The sequence below is a fragment of the Podarcis pityusensis genome (genome assembly GCF_964106645.2).
Source record: "Podarcis pityusensis genome assembly, chromosome: 10".
Classification (NCBI taxonomy): Eukaryota; Metazoa; Chordata; class Lepidosauria; order Squamata; family Lacertidae; genus Podarcis; species Podarcis pityusensis.
Window position 1 is genome coordinate 43004367 of NC_138035.1, and position 25896 is coordinate 43030262.

Below are 25896 nucleotides of genomic sequence, written 5' to 3' on the forward strand. Positions count from 1 at the left end.
TTTATAAATAATTAAGTTGCTTCAGCGTAGCTAACATTAACAGTACCCCATACTTCGTGCTTCTGTTATGAAAGTTACATTTGTCACATTAAGGACTGCAAGCAAGGGAGAATGGGGCTGGTTGAAAGCACCCTGCAAATGAAAAGTAACATTCCACACATCAGGCATACATGTCAGAAAGAAGAACAGGTAAAGTCTGGATTGAATGGATCTATAAGGTGCATGAGCTAGCAGGTAAGTTAATAAATCAAGCCAGTCACCAAGAACCAGTTACTTATGCCCACTAGCCTATTTCAGATCCTGCATCCATTCTGGTTTCTGCAGTTTCATGACCAGGAGCATTCTTCCTGTACAGCTAGCATCCACTTAGGTAAAGCGACCCCTGACCATTAGGTCCAGTCGTGAACGACTCTGGGGTTGCAGCGCTCATCTCGCTTTACTGGCCGAGGGAGCCGACATACAGCTTCTGGGTCATGTGGCCAGCATGATTAAGCCATTTCTGGCGAACCAGAGCAGCACACGGAAATGCCGTTTACCTTCCCACCGGAGCAGTATCTATTTATGTACTTGCACTTTGTGCTTTCGAACTGCTAGGTTGGCAGAAGCAGGGACCGAGCAACGGGAGCTCACCCCGTCATGGGGATTCGAACCACCGACCTTCTGATTGGCAAGCCCAGCAGCTCAGTGGTTTAACCCACAGCGCCACCCACGTCCACTTAGAGGAGTCCTCAAAAGCAGAGGGTATTAGAAATCTTGCTTAGAATGGAGGGACTCACGAAATTGCCACATGTTTCTCTTTTTTGCAAATGCCAACAGCCCCGGCAAGCACACTCCCTGCCTCTCTCAAGTACATATTATAAGCTTCCAAGTCCCCACCCTTTTTCTTTTTCCTTTTGATGAGCAAATAAACCCCCATTAATTGAAATGACCCACCTAGTCTCATATCGTTACTGTGGGGTGTTCATCAAACTGTACAAATATGAAGACAACAAATATGTTGGAGTTCAGTTTTTGCAAAACCAAGTAGGGAGTTTGACGGTGCACGCTTACCACACATGGACTGCACATGCAATGTATATTGTAACATAGAGAGCTGAGTTTATGGTCCTTGAAAGAAACTGGTGAATGGCTGCTGTTAACTTCCAAACATTTGCAGAGATACGGGGTTACATTTCATTTCCTACTGGATGGGTTTCTGATACAATCTACGTGTGCCAAAAATTCATGTCTTTTTCTCCAGACGGGGAAACTGAGGCATATGCAGCTATCAGCAGCCATGTTTATCTCATGCTGTTGCAATGTTATCTCATTAAAAAATTCAACAGCCACCCTTACTCCATAACCATTTTACTTTAATATTAGTATAACATAAAACATTTCCTCCCTATCACCCATTGTAGTTAAATATAAAAGGCTTTGCATTATGACACAAGTCATCCATCTGTGAAAATATCACCCCACCCCTAGTTGTGCCATGATTAAGAAAATGTGCTATCTGGCAAAAGTCATAGACAGAAACAGGGTTTCTTCCAGGTCACACAACAGATCAGTTTGTTTTGGCAGAAACAAACACAGATTACCTGATTTTACCAAGCCCATAATCTCTTGTTTAAATTCTGCTTAAATCGCACCATACATAAAGCTTCAGCTTCCGTCTTAGCACAAGTATATGCCACAGGGAAATGAAGGAGGGAGGGAGAGAGAGAAAGGTGGGGGGAAGAAGAAGAGGCACAGAGTTCCAAAAATTTAATTACATAAAACATCTGAATGCAGCACTTTGAGCAACCCACACTTCTAAGTGAAGGGAGATGAAAAGTACAGCCAGCTGCAGAGGAATCATTTGAAGTACCTATGGCTGTGGATTACCGATGCCTACTTGCCTTCACTGATGTAGCTTGTTTGTGAAGTCTTGGCACTCACAATTCTGCTCAAAGCGTGTATTTATGGATAAGATTTCTGTAGGGAGCCTTATGGAGCTAGAGCAGAAAGTAGGCCATGGTACTGCCTAAATACATCAGACCTTATTAAGTTTGCTGGTTGCCTAATTTTTGATTATTGAAGTATCAAGGCATATTAATACAGAAACTGAGAAATTGAGAATGAAGTGGCAAACTTACACAGGTACCGGCCAGGAGAAGCATTTACACTCAATAAGACCATTACATGTGGAGCAAACCACAGGCACACTCCATCACACCACCTTCCCTAAGATGGTAAAATGATAGTATGACTGCATGACACTCCCTTGTATGTATATAATGAACACGAATGAAACAGGTTAAAATTCACAGCCTACCATCACTTGCTGTTCTAAGGTCAGCTTTAGTGCAAATATGACCTATTGGGAAAATCATGTGCTGCCACAAGCATAGCTTTCAAAACAGATTATCTGAGTGGGTTTTTTTAATATATAAAAAATGCAGTCACTTTATCTAAAAGGAAGGATAACACTCCATGGTGCAATACTGAACACGAACCCAGATGTGTCTTCCAAGATTACTGTCACCAAAATCTCCTCCATGCAGATGTGCCAGTGCCTATAAAACTATCTGCCCATGCCATGCAGAAGTGAACTCACCCAAATAATCATTGTAAAGCACTTGCTCTAAGTCACCAAGCATTGTTATTATAACGTCCTCATCCAGCTGTGCTGTCCCCTCGCGTAAGCAACCTTCTTCCTCCTCCACCCAGTTCTTGCTGGTGAATCTAGGCTTAAAGGGCACTTTTTCATCACCCAATTTGCTCTTTTCTCCTTGGCCACATTCATCTGCAGAATAGCCTCTGAGCCTTTTGCTTGACTTTCTGCCTCTGACAGGTGGTAGTTCTTCAGTTTCCCACGGTGACTTGTTGCTGGCATGGTAAAGGGAGTGTGCTGATTTTGATAGTGCTTTGGAAAGCAAGCTTCTGCTTCCAAGTTCTGTCTCTCCTTCATGATGAACCTGGCTAGACTTAGAAGCATTGCCAAACCAGTTCTCTCTGCATGAAAATCGCCTCTTTTCCCCTTCACTTAGGAGAGTAAGATTCGTCAAAGACCTCTGTTTCTGAAGGCGAGCACCCCCATTTCTTGCATCCTTGCCTCTGAATACTGAGAGTTCAGCAGGTCGTTGCATGATTTTAGCCAAAGATTCACTTCAAATTATGCTTCACATTTCCTAGATGCAAGGAAGGCAAGATCTTTTAAGCCGGTATCAGGAACGAACCTTTCAGCAGCGTACGATTTAGACAGCATGCAGCTCTCCTCTCCACTGGTACCGAGAAACATAGCTTACACATCCAGTGTGCATGCTGCAAATGACTAGACAGGCATAGTCATATTGTCTGAATTTATGTCGGTTTTGATGCTAAGCCAGCTCTCTCCAGCCCTGTTAATCTGCAGTACTTACAGTCATTTTACTTGAATTTCCTTCAAGCAGAAGAGAGTTGATCAAACACTCGGCTCCAGCACAAAAGTAATCCTAAAAGCCAGCGACGCTTTCCTCTCTCCATCCAATCATCGGGTTCATCAGAATGATGGACCTGCATCCCTTTCTACAGCTGCTGTATTCTGAAATCCAAAAGTACGGAGCAAGTGCAGACTACTGTGCTTCTCCCACGCTCTCCCGCTAGATCATGGCCGGTTGCTGTGCACAGCTCTTTACTTTAGACGGGCTGATAGAGATGCAAGTGCAGCCTGCACGTCAGAGCTCAATAAGAGCCAAAATTAACCAGCGAAGCAAAGCACTGAAAAGGCTTCCTTGCATTTTAGTATTCAACCTGCATTCCCAGATCTATGACTGTTCTCTGCTACAGCAGTGGATGCTGCTGGCTGCCATGGCAGCAAACAGCCTAGCAAATTAAACCGGAAAGACCCAAGCCTCTGCCCAATTTTGTAATGCCAGGGGTTTTGAGGCACAGCTTAAGCCAAATGGGAGGTCCCAGCATTAGCTGCAGCACACCTTGAAATGGTATGTTTCACTGTACGGTAAGATTTAGAAAATGATTTCTGTCTTGCCGCTGCTATCCGTTATGCAGGCAATTAGAAGGAGATTTTCAAATGGTATTTGATTCTTGCAGTGCATGGTGAATATGCCTCTTCCCATAGTATAATAAAGAATTTATGGGAGAAGAGTCTTTTTTTGTTTGTTTGATAGATCAGTTACTTATGTGAAACATTTCATTTCCACCTTCAAAATAAAATGCTTTGGATTCTCAAACCACTAAGGGGTGATTCTAAATGTTCAAAGAAAAATAATTTTTTCCAATCTTCTGGGGGAAACTATTAAATTGAGTAGATCACCAGATATGAAATCTCAGTCGAGGTATGAAGCAAAGCACACAAGCTCTAAACATTTTTTTATACACAGTAGCATTAAAATGCAATGAGAAAGTATAATTAATAGCTATAAGGTAGTTTTTTTCTGAAAAATGAAACCTTATGCTTAAGTATTATACAAAAAAAATTGCATTTGCAAAAACTGTAGCATTAAAAATTTCATCCAGCTCACAAATAGAGGTATCTAAAGACCATAATGTCATTTGTCAGCTTTCAGCCACACCTACAGAATAAATCTTAAACTTCTTCCTGCATACAAAGAAGGAAATTGGGCAGATTATGTGCACTTTTATTAACACTTTGATAGATGGAAATAGCTCTAGTGATGCATTTTCACCAGGAAATTTTGACTCAGTTATTTATGTATTTTGGCTAGTTAAAATTAGATATAGCCAAGGGCTCTGTTTGCTCTTACCAGTGTTAAAAAGAATGATGAGTTTAGCCCATGGTTTGAAATTGGTTTAAGATCCTAGCTGGTTCCACCCCCAGTAACCACAGTCTCCTATTTCAGATAGAAATGGTAAAACTACACTTAGCTAGTCGAGGAAATTTTCTATCATGGCACAAAGAAAAGGAAGGAGGGAAATGACAGTGCAAAGAAGAACATGCACACGCCATCTTCATTTAACAAACCAAAAATATACACCTAGCCCACCATGAAGTAGCATCAAACAATTAACACAATCAAACCCTAAGCCAAACTCCTACAACACACTAGAGAAACCTGAGCTGCCTTCTTTGCATGGGAGCATTGCAAAATACGGCCTTTCTGCTAGCAGAATGAAAGCTTAAATACTACTCCAGGTACAACTGCTGAATGAAGGTAGCAGACCTCTCAATGAATAGCTGTTCCATATCTGAGAGGGGTGTGTGGAAACTGGTACAGTTAAAGGCGGTGGGGAAAAGAAGGCACCCAAGCTAGTTTGGTGTAGTGGTTAGAGTGCTGGACTAGGAGGCCTGGGAGACCAAGGTTGAAATCTCCACTCAGTCATTAAGCTCACAAGGCAACATTGGGCCACTCACTGCCTCTCAGCCTAACCTACATCACAGGACTGCCATGAGGATACCAATAAGGAGGAGGACCATGAAAGTCACATTGATCTCCTTGGAGGAAAGGTAGGATATAAATGAATAAATAATAGCTGAGCTTCAAAGATTCCACACCCAAATGTAATTGTTCTTACATTTTAGGAAAGTGTGCATGCTTCTAGCAATGCACATTATGTTTGGGTCCTTTCTATATTTATTCTGTTCAGGTAATGCAGCCATGACTAATACATATACACCAGCCATACAAACATATTTTAAACTCAGGAAAAGCACGAACACAACATGTTAATACACAGCTGATGTTTTCTATTAATTTATTTTTAGACATTGCACTGAATACAGCCCGATGGCATATATTCATACATACACATTACAGAATCCTTTTCCTTTTCCACATGGCAGTTGCCTTTGGACCACTCCAAGCAGCTAATTTTAGGATCTGAACTAGGCCATACACTGCAAGTCTCCTAGACCAACATAAATTTGTATCAAAAAGATGTTATGTAAGCATGTTCCAAGTACAAATGTTTACAATGTAATTTCAGTAGAAAAAAAATACCCTTCCAAAACAAAAGCTACTTCAACAGACTGATCAATGTTTTGTAAAGCTGTTTCTTAAAAACAAATTTAAAATGGAAGAATTACAGGTTCTTATCCACCTTGCCTCTACATCAGGTGGACAGATCATGAGTATACTTGGAAAGAGTGTTGTGGTTACTGAGATTTTCTTAGTGTTAAACATTTTGGTCTAAAAGCCACAAGTTTGTATAAAACAGTGAAAGTTCTTCGTGTAGGTAATGTAGCAAAGGCCATATCCAAAATAGGATTTTGATTATTTACTTGAACGTTCTGTCACATAAGACATGACAAGACATGCAAACAGCTTACAAGGACCACCTACGTTATAACCTAGGTTATCCACTCTCATTTGCAGAGAAGTGTAAGAGTATATAAATATAATTTAAAGTACACAGCTTCTGTTGCAACACATTGTGCCAACATTCAGCGCTAAAGTACGTTTTTAGTTTTACCACAGAATGCTTAGATTAAAATAATCAACACAATTAAATAACTACAGCATTATTTTGCGACAATAATTCATAATGTTTCACAGTAACATGACCCTCAGCCTAACAAAACTGCTTAGATGTATGTAACACTCAGAGTGTGCTTTCCCCAACCAAGGCCTTCTGTTTCTGCTATGTCTAAATATGCTTTCATCTGCAAACATCAAAAATAGGGCTTGAGGTACAGGCAGAGCTATCACTGAAAGGATAAATGCAGACAAACAGGAGATGGATTTTCCCCCACAGGAGACAAAAGCAACATCTTCAAAAGAAATGACAAAGATGATGATCTTTAGCATAACAGTTTCTTAGGTGTTCCCAGATCAATCACCTTCTCTGACTTAGCAGCAAGGGAATGCTAACTAGATCCTTTACCAAAACCTATCTTCACCATCCTTAAGCTTCAGAGGGGTTTAAAAAAGACAAAATCAAATAACAACCAATATACCTTAAAAAAACAATTATGCAACCTCTTAAAAAATCGACACAATGACAGAAATACTAAACATTACATTGCAGCTTCAGAAAACAGTATCAAACCTGGGGCCACAAATGTCCACTGTCTTCCAAGTGCCTGAAGGAAAACATAACAGTATGCCACCATCAGCATGATGTTAGCGCTGCTGATGGCAGTGGTACATATGTGCTAAAATCAAATAAAAATACTAGGCTAAGGATAATGATGTTCTACGATTACTATTTTTTTCTGTAAATCTTGTTCTACTGAGAAAAAGCTGGTTGATGGATACTCATTGGTGAATCACTGCAATTTTGCCTATGTTCAAAGCCAATCCCATAAAGAACAGATAATTTTCTTTGTGTGGGTTTTTTTTTTTTTTTTTTTTTTGCATTTTAGTAGGTCTGATGCTTGTTTGGATTAGCACAGTAACACTGAAGCAGAAGGAGGCAAAAAACAGAAATGTGGAGCACGGTATCATTTCAATTTCGAAAACCACTGAGGGACAATTTAAGCATGATTGCCCCCACACAGAGGCTACTGATTAGCACTTACAGCACAGTGCCAACCTTACACCTGGCAAGAGCAAGGTTTAAAAGGCTTTTAGTGTGCTGGCCTACACAAAGGCACCATCTATATGACAGTGCAACCACTTCCAGGGGTATACAACTCTGGAGTGCATCAAGCGCATGGGGTGACAGCCTTTCAAATGTTACACCCACCACATGGAGAACTGTCACTGGACAGCGCTTTTTGGCAACCACTCAGGGAGAGAGCTACAATGTTCAAATCCACTATGAGTGACCTCCACAAGCAATGACATCTCCTGAGACATTTCCAGTACTGTGTATGATAAGATGTCAAATGGCTAACAATTTGCTAGCTGCTGTCCTTGCACATCAGATCATCAAAGCAGCAAAGTAACTGCAGATGCCAAAGGATGGCAGCATAAAAGACAAAAAAACAACAACCCCAAGTATCAACAACAGGTATCACTTGATGGGCAGTATTCCTAGGCTGATGAAATGTTATTGATATATGCAAACACCTGCCCCACAACTGAACCATCTTGAAACAGTGGACTGCAGATCTAGCATGTGGACATTTTCAGTCTGCTGTTCTAGCCAATAATCATCCTGTTCAACAAATGCTTGCAACGTTTTAGCCTTTTTCCTCACTCACTTGCTCACATTGCTGTAAGGCAATTATGAGTGACACACATCTGCTTTTCTTTTCTTTTTTTAGTATTTCCAATATACCATGAGAGGATAACTGAACTGTCACTATAAGCTCCTCAATCAAGTACCACTTACATTCTGAAAAATGAGCCAGGAACTTGTCTGATCACACTCCTGTGCCCATTTCACCCTTCTGTGTCATTTTGGAGCAGAAATGTAAAACCCATTATGGTAAAAAGACTAGCTATTTGCTTACCTATGTATCCATCTGCCTGATTATTTCTGCTTACTCCAATGTGGAGCATATACCATCTGTAGCAGCCCTACTGAAGCAGTTTTGTACGCATTTATTTTTACCTGGGTATTTTGAGCTTGTGTATGCAAATTGACATGAGAAACTGACGTGAACATGCAGCATATTCAGAGGATCAGACAATGGGAGGAAGGGGAGGCCTACCTGATTAGGATTAAAACGACACAGAGCAGGGCGCGAGACACACAATAGTATTTGAATTCTGGACATTTAGACAAAGCTCACCAATGGCCTAAACAGCCAAATGTTTAACTCATATTCTGAGAATATTTAAATCACCGTACAAATGAATACACAAGGCAGCATTTCTACTAGTGCAATCAAATGTTCTTCCCACAGAAGAAAATCACCTGAAAATATGCCTGCTTTCAAAGAATGCTATTCCTCAAGCTTTTACTGGGGGGGAGGGTGAGTTTGCTCCCCACCTCGCCTTCAGGAAGGAATGATGTACGCAGGGCGGACAGCATGCAGAGCTGACGGGAGTGCGGCTGTCTGCTTTATAAACTAGTCCTGTCCAATACTATTCCTCTTTCCCCGTGGCATGCCTTCCCACCCACCTCTTGTCTAGTTGCAGCTAGTTTCTCATAATGAGGGCTGATGAGTCCTAAATTAACTGTTCGGCCCACACTCATCACTGTTGTGCTAAGGAGGTGGTGCTGTTTTGGCCGATTGGCTTTAATCGCTTTCACAGTGGATAGTGAGACACCAGATAGGCAAATGCTTAATATTTGGTGACCTCCTTGAGGCGCTGGTAGTGTGAAGGGTTGCTAACTCTCCAATCTCTTATTGCTGGCCAGCTTAAGAGGGTTCAGATATTGGCCTGGGGAGTTATCTTCTTGTTGAACAATGACCAGCAGCAACAGAGGGAGCAAGCATGAGATCCTTGGACTCCCTTTATGGCTGCCTATGATAGACACCATTCCCCTAAGGCTGAGTCACCTTGAGCCAGATCAATTCTATGCATATTTACTCAGGAGTATAAGTCCTACAGTGCCACCAGAGCAAATTATTATAATTATCGTTCAATTTTTGTATTAAGAAGAGGCCAGCAACTTGTTTCTTTTATTAGGACAATGGCCCAAGAAACCAGAAAAGCAAATTGAAGACAATAGCTGGAAATGGCATTTGAAAGTAAACTACAGGGAAGGAGAACCTGCTGCCCTTTAAATGCCTTTAGATTCCTACTCAGCCTCAGCCAGCAAAGTCAATGATTAGGAATAATGGAGGGTATAGTCCAACAACTTCTGAAGAGCCACTGGTTCTCCATCCCTTTCATATTGCCCCTGAATCTGGAGATCAGATTTAGTTATCATGCCTTTGAGGGACCCATTCTCCATGCATTTGTCTAATTACCATTTGAAGCAATCGTAGTCCATGGTCATCATCATTTCTCATGTCAGCAAATTCCATTAGGTAATCAAGATCTTATTTTCCTCTTTCTCCTGAATCTATGGCCTTTCAACTGCTTCAAAATCTAATGTTAAGCAAAAGTGGGGGAAACATTTCTACCCACCTTCTCCACATCTATTATGGCCCTTCTCAGTCCTTTCTTTTCTAAGGGAACAAAATGCTTTAGCCTTTCTTCGGGTGGAAGGTACTCAGATAATTCACGATATTTTTGGAACATTCTGAATTTATGTGTTTCTGCTATAATAGGGCTGCAACTCTACACTCAGAAGAGTACAGCAAGGATGAAGAACCTTTTTCAATCTGAAGATGGCAAGGCTGTTGGGGACCACATTCAGCAGTGGGAAGGGGCACACACACACACACACACACACACACCAAAAAAACCTTACATAGACACAGACAGACAACTATTACTCAGGGGAGGCATATATTAAATTCTTAGTAAGTCCAATTAAGTTTCACCTTACATTTTCTCCACAGACTATCTGTCCTGGATGTGCAAAAGGCAAAAAGACCCCAGTAGTTCCAGAAAATTACAAATAACATTGACACACAGCTGAACTGCAAGCCCTACCTTACAGCTATTCAAAACCTCAAAAAGGGGGGGGGGGAGAGAAATGCAACTGCACTTCAAAAACCGCATACATGCAATTGCAGAATAATGGATACTTATTATATATTTGCAAGGAACACAAGCCTAGCACTTTGCTGAGACATTTCCCCTTCTGTTTTGATCTCTGCAACAGATCTTTGTGAGGAAGGGGTACAATTGCACATTTTGTACAACATCTTCGCCTCCCCCCACTCTTCACCAGCTGTCTGATGAACAGTTGGTAGGTAGAAGGGGGCAAAGGGGACTGTATGCAGTCTGACGCTTGGGCCGAGTATTCCCCATCCCTGGTGTACAAATTAAAGCTCCTCTTGAACCAAAAGCTAGCATTGGGCAAAGACTGTTCAAAAGGAAGTCCATCAGTGACCTTCTAATCTAGCCACATACAGTGGAGGCAAGAAAATAGCCAGAAATGTCAGTTAAAATACTTCTAATTAACTTTAGAATGTCTCTTTGCTAAGTAAGATTTACTTCTGAGTAAACTTTATAGAAGTATGCGAGTCACAGGGGAATCACAATTCAGCTCTCACTGCACAGAACCTGCATTTTAATTCTACTTCCGCTTAACCAAGGAAACACAATGCTAAACAGATCTGGCAGAAACCTAAAAACCACGACTTAAAATTATTTTATTTTATTGAATTAATAATGTAAATCAGTCTACCTATGATAATCCAAGACTTCAGGGTTAGGGCCTAGACCAGACTTCTCAACCTCGGCCCTCCAGGTGTTTTGGAACTACAGTTCCCATCATCTCTGACCACTGGTCCTGATAACTAGGGATCATGGGAGGCCAAAAACATCTGGAGGGCCGAGTTTGAGGAAGCCTGGCCTAGACTGATTCAGGTACCCATGTAGAGATATATACCCAATTTGTATTTTTTAAAACATTCTTTAGAATATTTGTATACAGTATTTTATGTAAAGCACATCCAAATTGATTCATCCAAATTTCAAAATAAAGCAGAAAAAATAAAATACACATTACTCACCAGATATTTCCTCTAGGCATTGTTTGGCAGTCTTGCTATATGCCAAATCCATTTTTGTGGGACTGGTGCAGAAGTCAGCAGGTGGGAGAGAGGTACTGTCATTTTCTGAATGAGTTCTGAAATTAATCAAAGGGTTTCACTGTATAACACCTATAATAATCATAGCATTAACTGCCAAGTCCATGACTGGCAGAGTGGAACACATTTCATCAAAAGCCAGATTCTGGAAATGTCATTAGCAACTCTCTTTTTTTTCTTTTTGCATAACTTCATAGTGCTAAACTCCTCATCAGGACAGATAAGATTATATCCATATGTTGCAAGGGAGGAAAGTTTACATCTTTTTATATCACATATAACCAGACAAGGTGTCAAGGACTAAATGTCTTATCAAATTTCCCCTATAAGATGAAAGATTAGTAGGAAGGGAATGGGCACGTCAATTTACTGGTTAGGACGTGCTTGGTTAACCAGGCACATGCTGGGAATGGCAAATTTCTAAATGTTCTGCTGCTTTTGTGTCTCAGCTAAAGAATGATAAAGGATAGAAGCAAAACATTGCTGCCAAAGGCCAGCACTGGAAATAAACAAACCTTGGCTGTGGCTCCTGGTTAAGGTGGTGAGAGCTTAATCATGAGTCCAGGTTTGGCAGATACACTAAGTCAAACCATGGCTTAGCTGATGCATTACATTACACTGAACTGAACCCAAGGGACATGGAGGGAGTAAAGCAACTGCAATCTCTTCCCCGGATGTCAGCACACTTCCACAGTCCTGGTAAACTACAGCTGCCTTACCATGATGTACAAACCAGGCCAGACTCACTCCATGTAGCTAAAAGATGCTTTCACTTCTTGAGTTTCACAATCACCAGATAATCATGTAATTTTTAAAATTATATTTATTATATCATTAAAAAATACTGTTGATGTTAATACACATATTTTTTTCCTAACTGATGTCTCAGTCCTCATACAGGTATTTAAAGGCAAAATAGTAAGAAATGAGAACTTCATGAGAGGAGGGGAAAAAAGAGCAAAACTGTTTTCCATGTCCCCTGCAAGTTACGTGTAATAATAAATTATAATTTCACACCTCCGGACAATCGAAAGGCATTGATATTTGCTTCTTCTGAAAACCCAAGGATTACGGTACATTTAGTCTGATTCAGAGAACTAGCTTGTTTTGTGAGTATCTGGCACTTTTTTAGCACCTGATAAAAACAGAGCACACCTTGGAATGCTTTTCTAAAAGCATGTCTTTTAGAAAATAACAACCTGTCAGCTCTTTTGCTATGTTTACTACTTCCAAGTTGCTTATCTAATGGGTTTATTCAAAAGCATGCTGAAATGGATGAGGAAGCACACTGCAGAGCAGAATGCATGCTCCTGATAATATTTTTAAAATGTTTAAAAGAGCATCATAAACAGAAAATGACATCTGATAAAATATACTGTGCTTGACTTTTGAATTTATTTTTTCAAGTTTCTGAGAAATAGTGAAGGCAGATAAGTAGTTTTTCATATTTGGCTTTGGCCAATGCAATTATTAATTTACAGTAAACAAAGGTTTGGCAGCCATGACCTGAGGCAAATGGCCTAGTGCAGTTCTAATACTAAACAACGGCTTAATGTTGTGAGAATGAGCCAAGGAGAAACTTGAATTTCTGTGCCTCTGCTTTACTACTTCTTATTCTCCAAATCAGTGGTAAGGAGATTGAAAGAGTCCACCTTCAGTTTTGAATAAATCACAGTATCTCATTAACTCAGAATTCAGGAAACTGTGGCTAGTTTAACAAACCCAAATCGAACTGTGGCTTCAGATTCTAGTTTATTAACTAACCAAAATCAGAATAAACCACATTTTCCTGAGTTTCAACGTAACAGGAAACTGTGTTTTATTCAAAGTTGAAAATGGGAGCATTCTTCTTCCCTCATATAAGCAGGAGGGATGGAGAGGAGAGGCAGCAAGCCTGAGGCTCACTGCAGAACATCTTTGGGAAACCAAACCATGTTTTTTGTGTCTGTACTGGCCCTCTATATTTCAAAGTTCTTAGCTTGCAAGTTCTTGTTAACATAGACTCAAAGTATCTAGTTTCATAGATTAGAATGGGGTGACATATCTGTGTCCCTCCAAATGTTGCTGGTCAACAATTCCCATCAGCTTGAGCCAGCATTGCCAATGGTCAGGGATGATGGGAAACAGAGTCCAGCAACATCCAACCTTGTGCTAGGGAGCTGCAGAGCTGTGCGCTGTTAGATGTTCTAAGGCGAGAAAGCCTCAGCTTAAGGAAAACTAGACATGATGCAAGCGATCCATGATTATGCTCTTCCATTAGAAAAAAAAAAAAAAACAGCTGCACAAGAAGCTGAACCTCACTAGAAATGTGACATTGAGTGAGGAGTTGAACTATTTCCATCCTATATTCTCCCAATTAAAATCTCAACCTCCTTCTGATGATTCTCTTTGCTCCACAGGGGAAAGTGTATGGATAACTATATGGTACCTTAAGCTTTCCCAATGGAACTCATGAAAAGCTCTCAAAGGTTAATTTTCATGGGGAAAATGTTTCCAAGGCACAGCAGTCCCAACCAGATTCACCTCCTCCCTGGCTGTTATTAATTTAAACAAACACAATAGATCTTAATCACCATCTTCGGCATGATGTCTATTTTAGCCGTTAAAAGGCATAAACTTTCTGAGATGCAGTGCACTCAAACTAACAGCGGCATACTGAGTACAGAGATAGCCTGCTGGGTTGGGAAGACTACAGTGGCTTCTTATGAAATATGTTCACTCTGATCACGTTGGAAAAGCATCCATGTTTTTCAAACATATTTCATTTTTAAACCAGTTGACCCATCAAACTCAAAATGCCCATTTATCCAATTGACTGGCTAAGTTATATAAGAAAATAGACTACCTTCGGCTATGTTATCTTTCTGCTCTGTGTACTGCATTCTGCCCTCAATTAACCCCTCTAACTTAAATGATTGTTCTTGCTAAATGAGGCTGCACTTAGCTGAGCACAGAAACCAAGTCATCGTATGTCTATCGTTAAGAGCCATTATTCTGTGTCTGAACAACCTATCCCACAGATATCAAAGATTCCCTTAGCTATTCTCTGACATTCCAAAAGCCATACAATTAATATGCCATATACGGTTTGACAGGTGTCACTGCTTCAGTTGTCCTGAATGAATTCCAATGATTATTTGATTTTAAGACTAGGGCATAATATCAATATATCACAGTGTTAAATATTAGGGAAAACAAAATCCAGATTCGCACTTTTGCACAATGACTTAAGAAATGTACAAAAGCTAAAATGGGAAAATATCCTTTTTTTATTTTTACCACCTACTTTAGCTCAAACTTGGCAGACCATTATTAAATGCACCACTTCAGCAATTCTGCTTGAGCCAAAGATACAACCGTGAAAATATCTAGGTTAAATACTTTGGACTGTCTGTTGCTGGAAATCTTAGTGCTAGCTTTGACTGGCAGAGTTTGGCCTGCTGCCACTTCAATTTCGCAACAATGAATGTAAATGACATAAACTGTTAATTCGCTCTTGTGCTCATGCCTGTGATTTGCCATTTTAAGGACAGAGCAGCTTGTAATAAGCTTAGCATTATAATTCCTATGTTCACAGGCATACCAGAACTGCTGCTAAGAAGCGGGTCTGGACTGAAAAGGGTATTCAAATACTTGTGTAGACAAAAGAGAAGCTGCTTTCAAGGAGAAAAGGTTCAAACTGGCACCTAGCATCTGCACTACACTCACATAGCCCACTAATCACTAGAGTGATATGCACTATAAAATAATACACTCCTCTCTCCAGAACTTTCCATTCAAAACAGAATATTTGTTTCCTTCAGTGTGATTCATTGCATCAGTCTAATCGAAAACCGGTTGCCTGAAGAATACATCAATAAGGGGAGATGCAAGTGATGGATGAGTCTATAGCTTGGTCAACATTTTAAGGTGAACTAACTTAATTCACACCTCTCAAGCTTCTTTAAAGCTTCTTGTACCTCTCCAAACTTTGTGACCTAATTCTCAGCTCAAAAAATGTGCAAAATGTCATGGCAAGATCCTCAAGTTATTTTAAAGCCCCATTCATGTATGATTTTTTTTAAAAAGTAGATTTAGAGTGCATTAAATGAACCAAAAACTAAGGCAGCCTTAGACTAAGGCAGTATAGTCATTACGAATCCACTAAGATGTGTCCATGCATACCAAAGTCATGTGTGGTACATAAAGAGGGCTGGGGGGGGGGGAGGAATGAACCAACTCTTTTGCTGTTTATAAGAGGTTCCCTGCCTTGTCATCTAGAAGAAATCTTTTACTTGCCATAGGCTACTAGTGAAATAGTGGTTTACAAGCATGAACTAAGGATGTTCTGTATATATGAGTATTAAAGCAGTTTTTGCTTAAATAAATTTGAAATGCAAATATGAAATTTATATCAATCAGTCTTCTCATTTGAATTACAAATGCATCTCTTCTGCATTAGTAACGATCAGACTTTCAGATAAACAGCAAAAGAGAGGCTCGCACTGATATTCAGCCTTAGAGAGTTTCGAACGGTTTGGTGAGATCAGGGAATGAAATATTAGTACCCAAAATATCTCCAACAGCCTACTCTCTTATATTAAATGCTTTGAACTAAAAATGTATAAAAATTCTGTTGATTTTTATCCTGGGAAAATTGAAGATACTGGTCACAAGGATCTAGGTGAGCAGAGCCAGCCAGCCACCCAACCTCTCCACTCCACCAGGCTATGTGTGTTTCAGGTGAGTGGGGATGTCATTCCATTCAGATCTACTGGCTGAGCTAGCAGCTGTCACCAGATGACACAGGCATCATTCCATCAGGGTTGAGCTCCCCGTTCTACTTGCTAAACATGCAGGTGGTAGGCCCATGGTGAGCTCCAAGGGTGGGGCTGAATGGACCTGGGATCCACTGAATCCCAAAGTTTGGTTGATGGCATTGAGGCTGATCCTGTGTGGGGTGGAGAGTAAGGACCAGGGGCGGAGGAAGGGGTGTGTGGTGGGGACTAACTGCCCCAGGTGTCACAACTGAGGGGATGAGAAAATGCCAGCCAGCACTCACCGCGGGGCCTGCGGCACGCCCAAGCCATGTGTCTCTCCTGGGAGTGACGCAGTGGGTTGGGTGCCTGCAGGCTCTGCACTGCCCCAAACAGTCCACCCACCGCCTCCCCCTCAGCTGTAGGGCAGCTGAGTGGGAGGAGGTAGGCAGACTCCTCAGAGGCCCGGTGGAGTGTCCTGCCCTGGCTGGCCCCACCCCCAGGTGCAGGCCATGTGTGCCACCCCAGGCGCCCGATTGGCTTGCTCCGCCGCTGGTAAGGACTGCAGCCTTAGAGAATGAGAGAAAGAATCACATGCATCAGCCTGCAGAAATCAGGCTTTACTTTTTCAGTGCAGCCAAATGCAAGTTTAGCAGTTAACAGGCATAGTAGGGAGACCTTAGACATAAAACCAGTGTATGAAAATCTCAGGTGCAAATCGGTGGTCAGCTTGAGGATAGCTCACTGCGTAGCCATAGGCAAACTGTAAAGCAGGATAAAATTTGCAAGGATAAAATGAAAGATAAACTGATATAAGCCATGAGCTTCTTAGAGGAAAGGGAGGGTAATACATAACAGTAGAATGCAATCACCTATCTTTTTATTTTCTAAGATACCCCACATGGTTGTCATGTATATATTTATTACTATTAATATAGTCACCACTATTATTTTCATACCCATTTATGCTAACTATTTCAAAACCTATAACCTATCAAAGACTCATATGCATACCAGCATACAGAATCTACAAGTTAATTTTTTGCTGACAAAAACAGTTATTCAACTTAAATATATCCTATGATAACTGTGTGTTGGCTTCTTTGAAAAGCTTGAAACAGAACTTCATCCTTGTGAGTTTCCATTTCACGGAAGATCTAACTTTAAAATACTTAGCTACAACTTCTGTTTGTTTTTAAATCTGCCTCCATATCTGTTGCTGAGGTACTGCAACAGCATATCTATCCTGGCCTGAGATCCCAAACTTTCAATGTTTTTAATTTAAGAACAAAACAGCATGGCTTCTAGTCAAGGTGGATATGATTTGATTTAAGTAAGACTTGATTTAAATCTTTTACAAAAAGACTCATTCTTGCTGGTATAATCTTAGTATTTGCAACCAGATGAAGGTTTCATTTTCGGAATAATAAATTCCCAGAGTAGCTTTTACAGTCCTATTAAAAAAAATACTGATTTGGTTATACTATTAGAAATACATAAACAGATAATTATGAAATTATTGTGAGGTTTAATAAGTTAACTGTTTATATTTGGACAACTTTTCTGCTGTACTTTATTGGAAGTACATTTCCTTAATAACAATTGAAACAATTTATTTAACTAAAACAATAACATTATAGCATATGTATCCATGTTTGTTAACTGATGTGGTTAAACAACTAGACTGAGTTTTAGCACACATGGAAAACTTAAAACAAATCCTTATTTCCTGATTAATAGCCTTTGGACTATAATGTAACTTAAATAGAAAACTATCTTTAGAAAGATTTTTAATAGACCAATCTTTTGGTAACTGTTACCAAAAGATTGGTCTATTAAAAATCTTTCTAAAGATAGTTCTGAATCGAATAGACCAGGGGAGAATCTCCCATCATTAACTTTCCTTAAGGTGGTATTGCTCTGTGATCAGTTTTTTGCCATTGTTTTAAGCAAATGCATTTTCTAAAATAATTAAATATATGGTGAAATATATTCAAATCCACTTCTTTGAATAAATAAAACCACTTCTTTGAAAAATAGCTTGCCACACTTAGTTACAGAAAAAGTAGAAACTCATCTTACCTATAAATAAATGGTGCTACTGTGGCCGTATTTGGGTGGCTGTATTGCTGTTGCTGAGGAAGTTGCACAATGCTGCTTCCTGGTGCTTGCCCACTAGTTGCAGCAATGGAAAGAGCAGCAGACGAACTAGGGGTAAGAGCCATACCAGATTCCTTTCCTTCAGAAGAGGGAAGACCAGAAGGAGTGTATGCTTTCTCATTACCTTGCGATTTTGCTGTTGACTGGGGTGGGTTCCCCTTTGCACTCCTCAATTTTTCCGCCTCTTTACTTCCTGAACATGCCGGTGAAGTACTTTGCTTTGATGTCGGTACTTTTGATCCAGGTTTTGGTATACCACTAGATGAAGGTATTAGACTTTCCTTCTTGGCTGACGCAGCCTTGTTCCCCTTGGGGATCAGGCTTGCAATTTTTGAGGTCTTTTTTGCAGGTGTCTCCGTGGCCTGGTCCTTCTCTTCCTTTGCCGTCTTCTCAGTGCAAACTTTGTTTTTGTCCCTGCTCTTTTCCTCTTTGTCCTTTGGCTGTAGCAAAGACTTTTTATTGCTGAGATTTTTGCTTCCAGCTTTTGGAGGGGTTAGTTTAGGTGATATTTTAGGGCTGCTGCTGCTGGTGGAGCCACCACTGTTGAGACCACCGCTGAAGCCGTCCATTTCGCCACAATCTAAAAAGGCTTCTTCGTCTCTCCCGCTGTCACTGGGACCTGAACTGGATGACAAGGGAGGCCGCAAAACAGTCCTAGCGTTAACCAACTTGAATTTCTCTAACATGGATTTCTGCCCAGATGAAGGAGTTTTGGGACCTTCAGAAAGGGGTGGCTTAAGCCTATCTGAAGGTGGCGTAGGAGAGGTTGCGGGACTGGGCTGCTTGACAGACAGCATGGTAGAGGTGGCACTGTGTTTGACATTCATGGATTTGCTGCGCCAAGGCTTGCTGGCACTTGGAGAGGGGATGGCAGAGACCGGCTGCTGCCCAGTGCTGGTGGGATGCTGTACATTTCCATTCATGCCTGCAGATGGATGAGGACCTTTGGGTGATTCTGGTTTTGAAAGAGAAAAACACGAGGGCATTAAAATGGCAGAGCTCCCCAAACTATGCATTCCAAATGATGATGATGATTTAAATTTGTATACTGCCCTATACCTGCAGGTCTCAGGGAAGTTCTAACATAAAAACACACAATACATAATAAAAACAAAAACAATCCAATAAACTTTCAATTAGTTGCACAACTGAAAGCACTGTGGCAACTGAGCCTTCTAAAACATGTTCCCATTGACCTAGTTTAAATACGTAAGCCTACCCTCTTATCGTTTCTCCAAACTTGTCAGAAACTTAAGTACAGAAGTACCTTTGGATTGCTTAAATTATTTTCCTCACAAATCATGCATTATAATTGCTGTTTTATGCTCAGCAATAAGTGTTTTGGATTGGAGGAAGCTTCAGCCGCCCACGTATTAACAGGAGCTCTGGATTACAAAAGGATATGGCACTGGGCTGGTGAGTAAAAGGAAGAGGAACATGAATCTGTAATTATTTCCTTAAAAAAATTAATGGATGAAACTAACAGCCTTGTCCTAGAAGCCACTGTGCTAGTGAGAAAGTGTATAATTGCATGCTGCAAACAGATTCAGAATATTGTCCTGGAACAAAAACCTAGGGTGATAACAGTGAGAAGGGTAACAGGAGGAATGAATCAAGATCTGAAATAATATTCTTATTGTGACATGCTAGAGGCCCTTTTGGCCACTACAGAGTCACCAAGGTCAACACAAGCCTATGTATCTGGTTTAACAGGATTGAAAGTGACAGACAGCACAGTAGGATAGGTCTGCCCCACTTGCCTCATGTAGGGTCCCCTCTAGCTATGTCGGCACCAGCTACTTCCACCTGCACAGTCACATCCATCAAATCGGGGGTAAATTAAGGCTGACACTGAATGCTCTCTGGCCTGGTTAGATTAAGGTTACCAATACCTGGTTTAAAAAATTCACCCCAGTGACCTTAACAGCAGCATGGAGGTATGGCATTCAGCAAGTGCATTTTATCTCGGGGCTTTAGCTCTATGACATGACTACTAAAGACATAAGGGCTCCTATGGGCAACATGAAGGAAATATCAGAAAGGTCAGGTGTAGGATTTTCTATGCAAAAGGAGATACACCAGAAATATTTGTAAGATAGAGGATAAGGGGAATAAATGAAGCTGAGTTGATAGAAGCAAGCACAGTATGGAAGTAAAGGAATAGCAGCGATGAAACAATACAAGGGTGGTGGTGTTGTTTTCAGTGGTTTACCCAACAAATATATTGGTGGAATTGAATCTCAGTAATAAAAATAGGACAGGGCTAGAAATTACCTGAGCAGATGGTATCACTATAAATTAAATAAAGGGAACAATTGAATTGAATCAGAACAAGATTGAAATTTCCACAGGCCTCAAGCTTGAAAAGGATTGAGATAATTTAACTCCCATGTTTCTTTATAATACTGATCATGCCAAAAAGCTTCAAGACTGAAGTGCTTAACAATACTAGGGAAGCTTGAGAAATTAGTTTCCTGTGAATGTGACATGACCTGATCTCCACCATGTGGACTGATGCGTAGATTGGAATGTAAGTAGCCGCTGAATGTTGCTCCCTGCTCAAAAATCATGCCAACATGCATTTGACCATGCACACTTCAGAATAAAATATGTTTAGAATTCCAGACACTGAGATACAGTATGCATTTATCTACATATTTTGTCATGATATACGTGTTATAAGCATGTGTGTAAATACAGATTTTTGTGCAGATTATTTTAAAGCATTATCAGATTCATGTAGAAATGGTGCAAAGAAGACATAAGTGAACACATTATTGACAGTCCTACATACAGGAAAACATAGGGTGTTCAATGGTGTTGCTAAGATGACAGTAACACTCCTGTCAGCAGAACAGGGAGGGAAATAATTTTTGATGATTCCACCCTCCCTTCCACCAGAGGCGTAGGAAAGTCAGGTGGTACCCAGTGCGAAAAATTTCTTGTCACCCCCCCACACATTTATTTATTTATTTATTTGCCTGCAAAAATGGTTTTACGTTATTCATATTTTCTTACAAAGAAATAATAATAATAAACTTTTAGTTATATCGCACCCTCCCTGGCCGAAGTCGGGCTCAGGGCAGCTAACATCAGATACATAACATTGGTATAAAATCAAACAATAATTAAATTACTTCCTAAAAACATGTCAAAATCAAATTAAAGTCTAATTAGATTGCTTTCCGCAGGGTTAGGGTTGGGAACAGTAAGTGCTCCACTGAATTGAAATTTCAGCCTTCATGACATAGGAAAACAGCCAAGTAAACAGCTATTTTCGTGGAGGAGGGTCAAGATATTAACTGATATGCATGAAATTTCATATATAGTTATATAAACCCTAGTGTAGCAAGATAAGACCTTTGGAGCAGGCATTAAAAATAAATAAATTATGAACCGTCCTAGCAGGGCAGTAATTGTTCCTTGATAATTTGTCACCCCCTCCATGATGGAACATGGGGTGGACCATCCCCCGGCCCCTTCCTTCCACAGCTCCAATGACTCCCCATAACCTGGTCTAGGGGGTTGGGAGACCCTGCAGAGAAGATGCAGAGGCAAATGCAGGGGAAAGTGAAAAATTGCTTCACTCTCGATTCTGCAGGTGGAAGCCTCACAGTCAACTGAGCGACACCACTGGATACGATCCATGCTTCCCACTCAGTTTAGTATGTTTAAATAATTAGGAAGGCTGGAACAACTGCCCCATAAAGCCAAGGACAGTGGTAGTATCTGAGCAAAATATATTAACACTAAAGCTTTAGAGTAGAACTTTGGCTGTGATCTCACATGTGTGGTCTTAATAAAGAAAGTTATCTGATCTGTATCTGGATGTGTGTGTGTTTTTCAGTGCCCCCCCCCCCCGTTTTGTGACATAGCCATCAAAATGTTACAAAAGAGCACTGCAAAGGAACATGCCAGTGACAATGTTTAGGATAACTGATTTAGATTCAAATGATAGAACGTAGGCCAGGCTTCCTCAAATCGGCCCTCCAGATGTTTTGAGACTACAGTTCCCACCATCCCTGACCACTGGTCCTGCTAGCTAGGGATCATGGGAGTTGTAGGCCAAAAACATCTGGAGGATCAAGTTTGAAGAAGCCTGACATAGGCTTTGCTTCCAGAAGGTTCTATGGTCCTGGCCCAGCTTCTCTGGTACCAAAATTAGGAAAGACTCCTGCCTGAGGCCCCTATTATTTAAGAATACACAAATCTGGGCTTGATAGGCCGCTGGCCTTGACTGAGGACCAAACTATGCATTATGATGAACATGAAGGCTGACCTACTGAAAGTAGCATCCACATCAATGTTTCTTACCCTTACAGAAGAATCCTGCAGAACAGCTGCTTTTTGCATTGAGAGGGAAGCCAAAGTCCATCTGCATTGGTACCAGTGGCAGCTTCTCTCCCAGTGCAAACAAAACCTTTGGGTGAGGACAGATTTTCTGTAGAAGTGTGCAAGGAGTTAAAAAGAAACCCTACCCGGCTCCTCATAGCCCTGATCCTGATCACCCCCTCCCCACCACTGCTGCTATTTAAAGTAGAAAAAAAATAAGTACAAAAGGCAAAACTATACATTTATTGTTTCCTACGTGAACGTAATTTGGTTTGGAATAAACCAAGCTAATTTGGAAAACAAAGCAAAGATTTGGGGAAAGGAAGTGTTAAATAGTGATTACTCCATAGAAAACCACCAGTTATGTTTGCCCAACCACTGTACATAATTTAATTATTTAGATCACTTTTCCAGTTAGCTAAAAGGGATTTATAGCATGGATTTATGCTACTTAGTTCCATAGTATGTCAAAGAAAATGTAGCTAATGGTTTCAATTTGGAGCCCATGACACAAATGGAAAAGCAAGCCTGAGGACCCAATAAAATAATCTGAGAATAATAGTTTGAAAAGAAATTGTAGCAGCATTTTTATGTCCTGAAAGCAGAGATTATGGAACATTCTGCTTTTACACATTAAATCATATTTGTATATGGCTTAGCAAATAGTGACTAGCTTCACCAAGAACCTACCAAGACTCCCAGTTCAGTCTTCAAAATATTAGACTTGCATAGAGGGGCAGGAATGTGCATTTGGGGAAACTCCATCCTCAATTCCCCAGCACCACAAACGTGATAAGACATTCATGCCTCATCAGGATTTTCAGTTGTGTGGAGGTTTCTAAGCATCTTCCATCAAACACACACAGAAGCTTCTCTCAATTTTTTAATTCAATGCACAAAGCTCTGAGAGAAGCCCTCGCTGAAGGGGGAAATTAGGGCAGCGCTTATATTTGAAACCATTTTTTAGGATCCACTTTGTTCAGGAAAATGTTTTCCTTTTCAGGTTCAGCAACTCTGCATATTGGGTTATGGAAAATGTCTGCAGGTTGCTCTAATTTAATAGCCATGTGTCCCTGTAGCGCTGCATATGGTATTCTAAACCCCCTCCGTTTTTTTATTTTTTATTTATCTACTGCAAAATTATTCCTACAGTAGCAGTAATGGGATTGATTTTGGCAAATAACAATATTAACCTTTAAGGGAAACTTTTGATGCAAGGTTAATTGTACAGCTACTCAGCACAAACAGCATGGATTATAAATATGAAACCCATAAATTATCATGAGATCTGAAGTATTTTGAGGATTCTCTTATGGCATAAAGGAACAATAAAATTATGGATAGTCATGCAAATTAGAACCAACTGTTTTCCCTTAAGTCCTTTGTTGCTCTCCTGATACATACTACCAGTATATATCTTGCGTCTGTTTATTTTTAAAGCCCACGATTAACCTAGCAATCAAAATGCATTACCTCTAAAGTATTATTAAGATTGCTGTACAACAGTAATTATTATATTGGTTAACAAATATGACGTAACAGGTTCTCCTTCAATGTCTAAAGCAGGGGTTGTCAACCTGGTTCCTACCGCCCACTAGTAGGCGTTTCAGGATTCTAGGTGGGTGGTAGGGGGTTCTACATCACAAGCTGAATCCTCCTTCCATTGAGCACTGGTGGGCGGTAAGGAAATTTTACCATCAAGAAAGATGCATTAGTGGGCGGTAGGTATAAAAAGGTTGACTACCCCTGGTCTAAACGATGCTCCATAGGCATCAAATTCTCTTAATTATGAGGTGGATCCTACCACTACCCAAAATAGGTAGAGAATAACAGATTGAACACAATGATAAGTAATGAAGATGAAATGTTAATATTGCTTAAAGAAACATCCTTAGAGAAAGATACCACAATAAAACTTGCTTGGTACAGAAATTTGCAGTGCCTGTGTGAATTAATTCCTCCCCCACATCTAACTGAACACTGGTGCTCATTCAATGACATCTACTCCCACCTTGTGGTAAAGCTGCTGCACATTACTTTTTAAAAATGTTCTATTTTCCTGACCCCTGAGATAGGAAGAAAAAAAAAAAGAATATTTCAGTGACTGAATATATGCAAGAATGATATTCTTGAAGGCAGAAGGTATATAATTTACCACAAGTGCGGAAGAGATGCTACAAGTATCATCCTTGATGCAGGATGCTTTAAGACTCCATTCAACACTGAGCCATCACCGAGTGTCAGATTTTATAAAGTTTCCACTGCTTAGGATTGAAATTTAGCCCCAAAAAACAGCTGCTGAAAATTTATATATATCCAACTGCAGCTCAAAACGTTAGACATCTTTTGCCAGAAATAGAAGGATCCTCAGAGCCCAATTGAAAACTCAACAATTATATTCTACTTATATCTCAGAATTAGTATTTTAAACATTTCATGTTTTTTTCCTGATTTGTGTAGAACCTTTACAGATTTGTATGCTCAGTAAGCCTGGCATCCATTCAAACACTTACCTTTTTCATTTCCATTTGCATATTGTGGAGGCTTGTTTTTGTCAATGCTATTAAAGCTCTGACTTCTCCGATTTAAATTTGAGGCTCCCTGGACTTTGGTACTGCTGCCTGCAGCTGGCACCCTTGAGGGCCCGGGAAGCCTAGAATAGCACAGTCAGAAATGAATTTCTTGCAAGTGCATATGAGACAGTTAACTTTTCAGTTGCAGAATAAATTCACAGAGCTGATCAACAATGGTTTTAAGGAAGGTAATGACAATGAACAACATTAACATAATTAATGGTTAGTTAGACCATGGACAAAAGGAACACCTTAAACGGTACAAAAGAGGGAAAATATGATATATACAGTCAGAGACAAACATATAAGGATCCTTTGCATTTTCCATTTACACTGCAAAAAAGATTCACCCATGTTTTTCCAGGAGCCATACAACGGTTTTATTCAAATAGTTCAGTTACATATATTTCTAAGATAAATATAACAAAGCTAAAACAACCCATGGAATACAGTTTAGTGGAAATATATACTCTAAACACAGTTTTGTAAGCACTGTACTCCACGAGTGCTTTATTTCTTCTTTTGTTCCAGAAACTCAGATATCTGCAGAAGGCATTAGACGGTAAGATGAGAAATTCAACATTTTGCATTGCTCACATCTTCATTACTTCAAATGAAAACTCTTGAA

The 25896-nt window shown here is 40.2% G+C and overlaps 1 protein-coding gene across 11 annotated transcripts in view; it reads right to left on the reverse strand.

The window, feature by feature from the left end:
- The window catches only part of NAV3 (neuron navigator 3), a 430222-nt gene that overhangs the window by 103315 nt on the left and 301011 nt on the right, over nt 1-25896 (reverse strand). For 10 of the 11 annotated variants that reach the window (XM_080971313.1, XM_080971308.1, XM_080971315.1 and 7 more), the window contains 3 exons: nt 25209-25348; nt 18286-19318; nt 11390-11505 (listed from right to left, as the gene is read on the reverse strand). In XM_080971313.1, the coding sequence (XP_080827439.1) occupies nt 11390-11505; nt 18286-19318; nt 25209-25348 (1289 nt within the window). Of the gene's footprint in view, nt 1-2578; nt 3821-11389; nt 11506-18285; nt 19319-25208; nt 25349-25896 lie in introns of those variants that run through there. The other variant, XM_080971317.1, reaches the window with a different exon arrangement.